The 9968-nt window shown below is 41.3% G+C and overlaps 1 protein-coding gene across 1 annotated transcript in view; it reads right to left on the bottom strand.

The window, feature by feature from the left end:
• Window positions 1-9968, bottom strand: part of CFAP61 (cilia and flagella associated protein 61) — a 317571-nt gene that overhangs the window by 73076 nt on the left and 234527 nt on the right. The window contains exons 23-24 of the mRNA XM_011979531.1: window positions 5257-5584; window positions 3751-3842 (exon numbers count right to left, since the gene is read on the bottom strand). Coding sequence (XP_011834921.1) covers window positions 3751-3842; window positions 5257-5584 — 420 coding nt within the window. The remainder of the gene's footprint in view (window positions 1-3750; window positions 3843-5256; window positions 5585-9968) is intronic.

Genomic DNA, 9968 nt, shown 5'->3' with positions numbered 1-9968 from the left:
GGGTATGTCTCGCGTCTTCCCCTATTTTAAGTATATGAGTACATTGTTTAAAAATTTGGATATTAAATTTAAGATTTTGATGGAGTCACTGATTCTGATATGGTTTTTCTTCTTCTTTTTTTCCCTGAATACAATTATCCTTTGGAGTTCCTTTATGATTTTGACAAAGGTTGGAAAATGGCTCTGGAATTCATGCCAAATGGAAGACACAGGATTAATCAGACTTGGTGTTCAAGAAATCAAGTTCCCAGCTCTCACGATGAACACACAATTTTAAATTTGATGGTATCCAAGGCAGAATTTGTTGTGACAAATTTCTTTATTCCGTGGTATATACGCCAACAAAGCATGTGGACTGGAATCTGTAAATTAGTTTATTATGTAGACGACTTGGGGTCCCCTTTCTTCCTTTTGTCAGGTTACCTCTCAAAGAGCTCATGAATTACTACAGTATCTTCCGACTTAAATATTCCAATTAGTGAGCACTATAAAAATCTGATAAGATTTGTCTGTGCTACATCTAGTATATGAATAGTAATTCAATTTCTCTGGTGAAATATTGTTCAATGGGCTCCATTCTTGATCAATTGGCTATATTTAGGTGACTGCCTGACCATTTTGGCAACAATTTCACTTAATCAAATTAATTCCAACCCCAAAAGATTGCCATGGAGCCATCCTACATTTTTTTTTCTTGGATAATAAAATGGAAAAAAAAAATCTGTTTAGATCTTCTGTACTAATTAAAAAGGAGGCCCACCTGGCAAAATGGTTAATTAAAGTCAGGGGTCCTGTTCACATACTGTCATAGCACCAGCCAAAGAATCTATTTAAGTTGCACTCTTATTAAAACTCTCATTATCTAAAAACCCCTTTTGGCTCCTCCTCTGATTTTATTTAGAGAGAGCCAGTGGCTCATAAATAAATGATACCGCATGTAGGAAATCATGCACTGTCCTTGAAGAATCTGGTTCTGGCTGGAACCAAGTCCAATATGTTCTAGCTCTTGTGCATATCAGACTCCAGTTATTTATCTGTGATGATCAAAGTGCTTAGCCTGTGAATACTCTGGGCTTTATCCTATTTACCTCATGCCCCACCTCACTGGTGGCAGATTGTACTTTCCAAACATGGCCATGACAGTCTCCCCATCCCACACACTGTCCTGCAATATGATCTTGACACTGTCTGTCTTGAGAGATGGACTCTCTATCCCCCACCTCTTGAATCTCGGTGGTTGCGGTGACTGCTCCAACAGAGAGAGTGGGAGAAGTGAGGCTGTGTGACTTTTGAGGGTGGGTCATAAAAGACAATGCAGCTTCCAACTTGCTAGTACCAACACTTGCACTTGGAGCCCAGAGCCACCACGTGAGCAGTCTGGCTACTCTGAGGCCACCATACTGTGAGGAAGCCCAGGCACTTAAGGACAGCCCAGGTTGGGAGGCCGTGGTGAGCACTTGCAGTCCTTGAGTCATCCCAGCCCAGCTGAATAACAAGCCTTCAGATTTAGTAAATGAGCCTTCAGATGATCCGGACCATTGATCTAACCCTTTAGTCTTCCCATCTAAGGCTCTGGATAGTGTGAAACAGAAACAAGCTGTGCCCACTGTGCCCTGTCCAAATTCCTGACTCACAGGATCTGTGAGCAGGATTGAATGGCTGCTTCATGCCACTAAGTGTTTTTTATACAGCAATAGAAACTGGAACACTATTATGATCTTATGGTTTCCTGTATTATAAGAAAATTTTGCATCACACCATGTGTACAGGACAACTAAAAGAATCTGGGAAAGGGCTAAGGGAAATAAGTTTTAAACATACAGCAGCTACCCTTTTCCTGGAAGAACTGGGTTTCATTATTTATCTGGAATAATGATTAAAACAGCCATCTTTATCACTTACTGGCTACCTGTTTTGTTCCAGACAATGTTACTTTATATATGCTCCCCAGCAATCCCAGAAATGCAGAGACGTTGAAGAACTTGTTCAAGGTTCATGGGAAGGAAATGGAATAGCTGGGATTGAGACTTCCTGAAGGGTGAAGAGCCCGTAGCCTGTGCCATTTGAGTAGGCCCCCATTTAAGGAATTTTCCAAGAGCTTTTACTTCCATCTCATTGGTTAGAACCTGCCACATGGCAGACCCTGTCCTTGAGAAAATGTGGCAAATGTGTTTAATTTAGGTGAGTCATATTGTTTACCCTCAAAAATATTCAGGAGAAGAAAATGGGAATGGAAGTTAAGTAGACAGCTTCCAGTCTGCCTCATTGACTAAAAATCAAATGTGACATATCCAAAAGGAAACCCCCAGATGACAACACACACCGGGCTGGGACCATGGGTCAGAGAATCTCATTAGAGGAGCTCTTCAACTGACCAACCACCTGTGTCCTTTAAACAGGGGAATTCCCAACTGCACAGCTTCTGCTTTTCCTGGAGGGGAGGAAAACAGTGGGGTCTCCATGGCCATTCCAGATGCTAAGCAATCTACCTGCTCCATTGACATGAAAGTGGATATTTCAGTTATCTATCGATGCATCACAGGTTGCCTCAAAACGTAGAGGCTTAACTTCCTTCAGTAGGTGAATGGATAAATAAACCGATACATCCAGACAACAGAGGATTGTTCAGTGCCAAAAAGAAACGAGCTATGAAGCCATGAAGAGATACAGAGGAAGCTTAAACGGATAGTGCTAACTGAAAGAAACCAACCTGAAAAGACTATAGGCTGTATGATTCCAACTATATGACATTCTGGAAAAGGCAAAGTGACTGAGACAGTAAAAAGATCAGTAGTTGCCAGGCCTTAGGACAGAGGAAGGGACAAACAGGCAGCACACAGAGGGTTCTTAGGGCAGTGAAGCTGCTCTGTATGATCCTGTAATGGTGGATATGTGTCATTATACATTTGTCCAAACCCAAGGAATGTACAAAACCAAGAGTGAACCCTAATGTCAACTATGGGCTCTGGCTGATAATAATGTGTCAGTGTAGGTTTATTAATTGTAAGAAATAGGTCACTGGTGGGGGATGTTGATAGTAGGGGAGGCTATATGTCTGTTGAAGCGTTGGGGTTATATGGGAAATCTTTCTACCTCTGCTCAATTTTGTTATGAAACCAAAATGGCTCTAAAAAATAAAGTCTATTAAAAAAAGTAATGGTGTAAAACAACAGTACATTTTTATTATCTCACGGTCTCTGGGAGTCAGAAGCTGAAAGTGGCTTGGCTAGGGGATTCTGGCTCAAGGTCTTTCATAAGTTTTCAGTCAAGATGTTGGCTGGGGCTGCAGTCACCTGAAGGCGTGAATGAGGCTGGAGGATCCACTTCCAAGGTGGCACGCTCATCTGCCTGGCAAACTGATCATGGCTGGTGCAGGAACCCTCAATTCCTTGCCACGTGGACCTCTCTAAACGGGTCCCTACAGCATGGCAGCAAGTCATCTAGAAGTGTGCAAGCTGGAAGCTGTAGTATCTTTCTTGACCTGACCTGACCTTGGAAGTCACAGAGTCATTTCCCCAGTATCCTCTTGGCTACACAGGTCAGCCCTACTCAGCACGGGAGGGGCCACACAAGGGCATGAAGACCAAGTCACGAGAGTCACTGAGGGCCATCTAGGGGGACGATTACTCTAGTGGGCTTCTGATGCGTGAACCGACACATTACAGTAAAGACTCCAAGTAAAGAATTTCATCCTCTTATAAACAAAGTTTTGTATTTGACAGTAAAATGAAATTCAGAAATAATACTTACATAATTAGGCTGTGCCATTTGTACCTCCAAGGGAGTAGGAATGGCAGGCTTGGCAATATGCAGATAATGGTAAGACCCAGGAAGAATGCCCCCTAGAAGAGATGGCAAATTTTCCATTTCAAATGAATTGTTAATGAGGTGAGTAACAGAGCTCACATTTTCATCACAGGACAAACAGATGCTTGCAGTGGTGTATGCTCCTCAAACTTTCACACTAAAGTACCACCAACAGCAAGGAACTCCCCAGGGTGGTTGACATTTATTTAACCAAATTGATGTGAATGTGACAACGATATCTCATAATGTAGCCGCCAATGCTTCAGGACGTGCCAAGCCGATCTTGTGTATCCTGTGATTATCCGTAGCTCCCCGCCCTCTAATCTGTATCTGCCAAAACCAGATCAAGACCTTTAGAAGCCTTAAATTGTTGCAAATAGCATTCCTGTTCCTCATCACTTCTCCAAACTGTAGCCAAAATATTAAAAAATTGAATTTAATTAGGACAATCAACAAAGTTCTTTGTTCAATGTTTTAGAAACTGTCATCATCGAATTCTTAATATGTTGGCTTGTCCCTGAGGTCTGGACCTGCGCCAGCTCTGGCTTCTGACAGCCCTCCCTTCTCTTGCCTGCCCACGGCCACCACTTTCTCTCAGGTCTCACCCAGAGTGAGAAGCAGAACAAGACCTTGTGGGGCTGCCTAGTTAGGAAGAGGAAGTCAAGGATGGAATGTGGGGCTTTCATTTCTGTAATCTGACATTCCATTGACTGGACTGGGTTTCTGTCAATGGAATGTCATGTACCTGAGTACTGCACATGTACTCAGGTACATGGACACCCTAAGGGTCTATGTACAGCTTCGTGGGTTCATCCATAAACCTCCAGGAAGTGAACACGGAATTCTGTAAATATGTGCATTTTTCTGGTAAAAGGTCCACAACATTCAGAAACACCATTTTCAAAGGTATTTCTCATACCCTATCAGTGAAGGAACCCTGCATTACTTATGAAGTCACCTCTTCCCTAGGGGCCAAAAAGGTTTACGGGATAAAAGTGCACTGCTTTACAGCTGCAAATGGTTAAGCTCATCCATCCCAGAGCAGGCTGAGGCCTGGCTGCCTGGAAGAGTCTCCTCATCTTTGAACTTATAGTGAGAATGGAAGTTTTGGGTAAGATGTCAGGGAAAACCATCACTTTCCAGCTGTGAGACATCCAGACAAGTTAATAATCATTCCCTTGTCTGTTTTCATATCTGTAAAATGGGAACCCCATTTAGGATGTGGTCCATAATAAATGCTCAAATGCAAAGAATCATAATAACAATAATTTCGGGTTTGTAATAAATGCCTCAGAAATTAGATAGACCCTTTCTCTGTCTCTGTGGCAACCCACTGAGATATGGAGGAGCCTTTTCCCCAAGCCTAAGAGAAACCTGGAGGGCTGGCCTGACTGCTGACCCCTACCTAATCTGTGGCTTCATCAAGGAGAAGGAAGCCTACTTGTATACCTTGAATCTTGGCTCCCTTGTACATGGGGATGAGCCGGTCAAGATCAGCTGGCGGCTCGGTCACAGGCTCAAGGGTTGGATCAAAGAGATGTAGCATAGCTGCTGCCAGCTGAAAGCCAATTTCTTTGGAACTGAAGTTGCTGTGAGTCCACTCATTTGAGTAGTATCTATTGGAGAATTTGGTGAGGGAGCCAGCAGCTCTGATGGCTATGTCATTGGTGTGGAAGTTGGTATCAATCACAAGTCGACCATCATACACAAGACATGTATCATTGAGGGCTTTAAACGTTTCATAATCCACATTCTTCTCACAGAAACTGAAGAACATCTACGAAGTGAACAATTACAGCAATATTCAGTTATCACTCTTCATTTTACCTTCCCAAGAGTGTGACTAGTCTCCAGGGCATTTTATTATTTGGGGCACAAAAATACAAATACTAAAAGTTTGTTATCATGTTGTTTGTGTGTGTATGAGAGATAGATTATCTTGGGTATGAAGAACACATTAAGATCCCCAAATGTCACTCTTATTCCCTCAATTTTGACATCCAGTGGAGAGAATGATGCCAGGTGATGAAATATCTCTCACAAGTGTGAGTGGTTTTCCACGTAAGAGGGTTTACATTTGTACAGACCCTGTCTTCCCCTCACGCTCCTACATTTTGAACAGCTCTAGCTCAGCCTCCATTCTCTTCCCCTTCCTGTGTCCGACACTCGGGTCTCTACAGGTTCCTTCTTGGGTTGACCTCCTCCGGTCTTCAGTTTTCAGACTGCCCATTGCTAGCTTTTAAAACCCAGTAAGCTTGTCCCTTTATGATGCTCCAGACAAGATGGGTGCTTCATCAGTCTCTGTATCTACTAGGTCTGGGTTCCTGTCTTGTTGCTTCCTGCTCTCATACGACAGAGGGTCATTCAAGAAATACTGATGGCATACCTACCATATGCCAGCACTGTGTGAGGGTGCCGTAAGTAGAGGGGCCACCAACCCCTTTGCATGCTCCTTAGAAATTATTTGTATGCCCTCTCCATTCTGTGCTCAAATTTCAATGCTTTCTTACGCTCATCTGGACATCATCTTCCACAGTGATGTTGAAAGTCACTAAAGCAGTGCTATTAGTTGTTTTTGTCTTTAGTTGTTGGACCAATTGAAATAAGTTCAATTGATTTTATTTTTACCTAAAATAGTCTGCCACCTTATTAAAAGCATGCTAAAAACTGAACATAAGACATGGGTCCCAACCATACTGATGGTCATTTCCCCACTTCCATCATATTCCTGCTTTACCCCCGTCAACTGTTTCATTCTGCACAGACATCAGCTGTCCCTGGGCAAGAGGTAGCCAGCCCCTTCAGTATTACTGGCCCACACCCATGAATGGTTCCAGGAGCTTTCTGATCCTGTGGTAGCCACTAGTCATGTAGGGCTATAAATATTTACATCTAAATTAATTTAAGTTAAATACAATGAAAACTTCGGTTCTGCAGTTGCAATAGCCCATTTCAAATGCTCAATAGCTGTAGGTGGCTAGTGGCTGCCATACTGGGCAGCGAAGATACAGCCTGTTTCCATCTTGAAGAAGGTTCTATTGGACAGCGGGACTCAGATCCATCATCTCTATGATGTCCTTGGTCCTCCCTCAGGCAGACAGACTCTGTGCCCTTGCCCTGTCTTTATTCACTCAGTTGTCTCATCCCATCCCAGGATGCTTCTTTCTTTCAAGTCTTTTCCTTTTTTTTTTCTGTCTTATAACTCTTACCCAGTGGCCACAGGAAAATATATTTCTCTGAGTATCTCTCTGATTCTGAATCTTTCTGTCTCCCTACACTCCTTTTTTGCTTTCTCATTCTTTTTCCCAATCTCTATAAAAAATAGATTTCCTACCCAGATAAATACATAGAAAGATATCAGATTTGAATTTAAATTACAAATAAAATCAGTGCCATCAACCTCTTGAGCCCTTGAAAATGTTCAGAAGTCTCCTTCAGCATCCTCACAGAAGCTCTTCTACCTACCCAATTTTCTTTTTCTAATTAAGCCTACTTTTCATTTAAGTAGCACATTAAATATACTAGTTCCTGTTTTTCTGGGTTTTAAAGATTACCAGTATTGCAGTAATGTTTATTTATATGCTTTTAGTGTAGGCATTCACAATTTTGGCTACATTTGGGGTTTCATAGGAGTTTGTAGACTAGACTGAAAACCAAATAAGCAAATCCAACGTTGTTAATAGGAACATGTGTTCCAAGTTACAGACCTTGCAAATACAGCCTATGTGCTTCTGTAATGCCAATGGAATATACATATTGGGTACAACCAGGAAGTGGAAATGGCTGGCCACACTGATGTTCTGAGTACATATTTCAAGACTACTTATACTGATAATTCTGATTAAGGACAGCAAAACTCCTTGGTTAGCTAGGGAGAAGGGTAGGAGTTGGCAGTCTGATACACTTCATTCATTCATGCATTCAGACAAACATTTCTTGTGCCAGGCACTGCGTGAGGTCTCCAAAATGTCCTGGTGAAAAACATAAGCATAGAGCTCATGATCTAACTAGAGAGATGAATGCCAACAAGATGGGGAAGTCTGCCTTGAGGGCCAGTGTCACTGCAGCCTAACCTGGCTGGAGGCTGGACCACCTGCTAAGTAAGAACCCTGGAGGCGCCACTATCAGGCAGGATGTGGAGAGGCTTTGATGTGGGGACAAAACATCAATTTCAAGAGAGTTCTGCTTCTGCCTTGGTGCTATAACCTTCTGAGATGAGTCCTCCCACTGATCATAACTATAAACTCTGATATAAGAGGATTCTTACTAGTATCTAAAAGTTTGGGTAGCTTGTGTATTACAGTAAAAACTTGGAGAAATGACCAGGATGGGGATACTTTCCCTTATTTTAGAGGTTTTGAAAAAGTTTGCTTTTTAAATTACCTTTTCTCTCCATTTCCACATACAGGTATTCAATTTAGAGTCTTTTCTTTAAGACAGGATCTCACTTTGTCACCTAGGTTGGAGGGCAGTGGCAAGATCTCGGCTCACTGCAGCCTTGACCTCCTGGGTTCAAGGGATCCTTCCACCTCAGTCCCCGCCATGTAGCTGGAACTACAGGTGCTTGCCACCATACCCGGCTACTTTTTTGGTATTTTTTGCAGAGACGGCCTTCACCATGTTGCCCAGGCTGGTCTTGAATTCCTGAGTTCAAGCCATTCACCCACCTTGGCCTCCCAAAGTGCTAGGATTATACGCGTGAGCCACTGTGTCTGGCTTCAATTTAGAGGCTTTTTTTTTTCTTTTTTTTTTTTTTTAAAGAGTGAGCTGTAGTCATCTTATGCCCTAATAGAAAATAGAGATGATAGAGGAGTCAGTGAACTCAAAGTTATATCAATAGAAACTATCCAATTTGAAGAATAGTGAGAAAGAGAAAAAACAGACTGAAACAAATAAACAGAGCCTTAGAGCCCCAGGGAACAATACAAAAAACTCTTAACAGGTATGTAATTGGAATCCCAGAAAGAGAAGAGAGAAGAATGGGGTAAGAAAGAATGGCCAATAACTTGTTAAAATTTAGTGAAAATCATAAATTTATGGATTTGAGAAATTCAGTGAACCCCCAACAAGACAAATTAAAAAAAAATGCTTAGAGACATAATAAACACAGAATACCTGCAGCATCAAATTGCTAAAAACCAAGGATAAAGAGCAAACCTTGAAAGCAGCCAGTGGAAAATGACATATAGGGGAATGTTTTAGATGATTGTAGATTTAAAATTCATGGACGTCAGAAGATGGTGGAAAAGCATCTTCAAAGTGCTGGGAAAAAATAACCTGTAAGCCCAGAATTCTATATTTGGTGAAAATAAATGTTAAGAATGAAAGCAACATATATTTTCAGATGGAGTAAAACTAGAGAATTACTTTTTAGCACACCTACAATACAGTAAATGCTCTGAAGGTTGTTTTGGCTGATGGGAGACTTGGATTTTCAAAAAGGAAGACAGAACAAGAAAATTAGTAGATATCTGGGTATCTATAAAAGACTATTCTTTTTAATTCTTCAATATATAAATGATCTTAAACAAAGATTACGATATTGCCTTACTGATTTTTCAGTGTTTGTAGATGTAACATACAGGATGGCTATTAACAAAATGGGCATCCAGAATATGGGGAGAAGGAACTGCATAGCTGCAAGGTTTTTACATTTTATGTGAAATGGTACAATATTAACTCTACTGAACATGAAAGATTGCTGATAAGTATTACAATCCACAGAGCAATCACTAAAAAATAAGATATAGTTATAAAGTCAATCGAAATAGACTACTAAAAAATACTCTAATAATCCTAAAGAAAGCAGGCAAGGGGGAACACTAAAGAAAGAAGAGGGAACAGACAGTAAACAAATAATAAAATGGTAGACCTAAATCTAACCATATCAGTAATTACATTAAATATTAACGGTCTAAGTACTTTAAATAAAATGCAGAGATAGAGAAGATAAAAAGCAGGTGGTAGGTAGAAGTCTGGGATGGTTCCCAAGATTCCCACCTCTTCCTTAAGTACAAGTGTGAACTGTGAAAGTATAAGGTGATGTTATATGGCACATGTGACTTTAGACAGGCAGATCATGCTCGGTGGGTCTGACCTGATCAGGTAAACCCTTAAAAGCGATCAGGCTTTTCCTGAAGAAGGATTTGAAATGTGATGGG

This window comes from Mandrillus leucophaeus, unplaced genomic scaffold (assembly GCF_000951045.1).
Source record: "Mandrillus leucophaeus isolate KB7577 unplaced genomic scaffold, Mleu.le_1.0 Scaffold202, whole genome shotgun sequence".
NCBI lineage: Eukaryota > Metazoa > Chordata > Mammalia > Primates > Cercopithecidae > Mandrillus > Mandrillus leucophaeus.
Note: the sequence above shows the minus strand (reverse complement) of the source record. Positions and strands in the feature narration are given on the sequence as shown.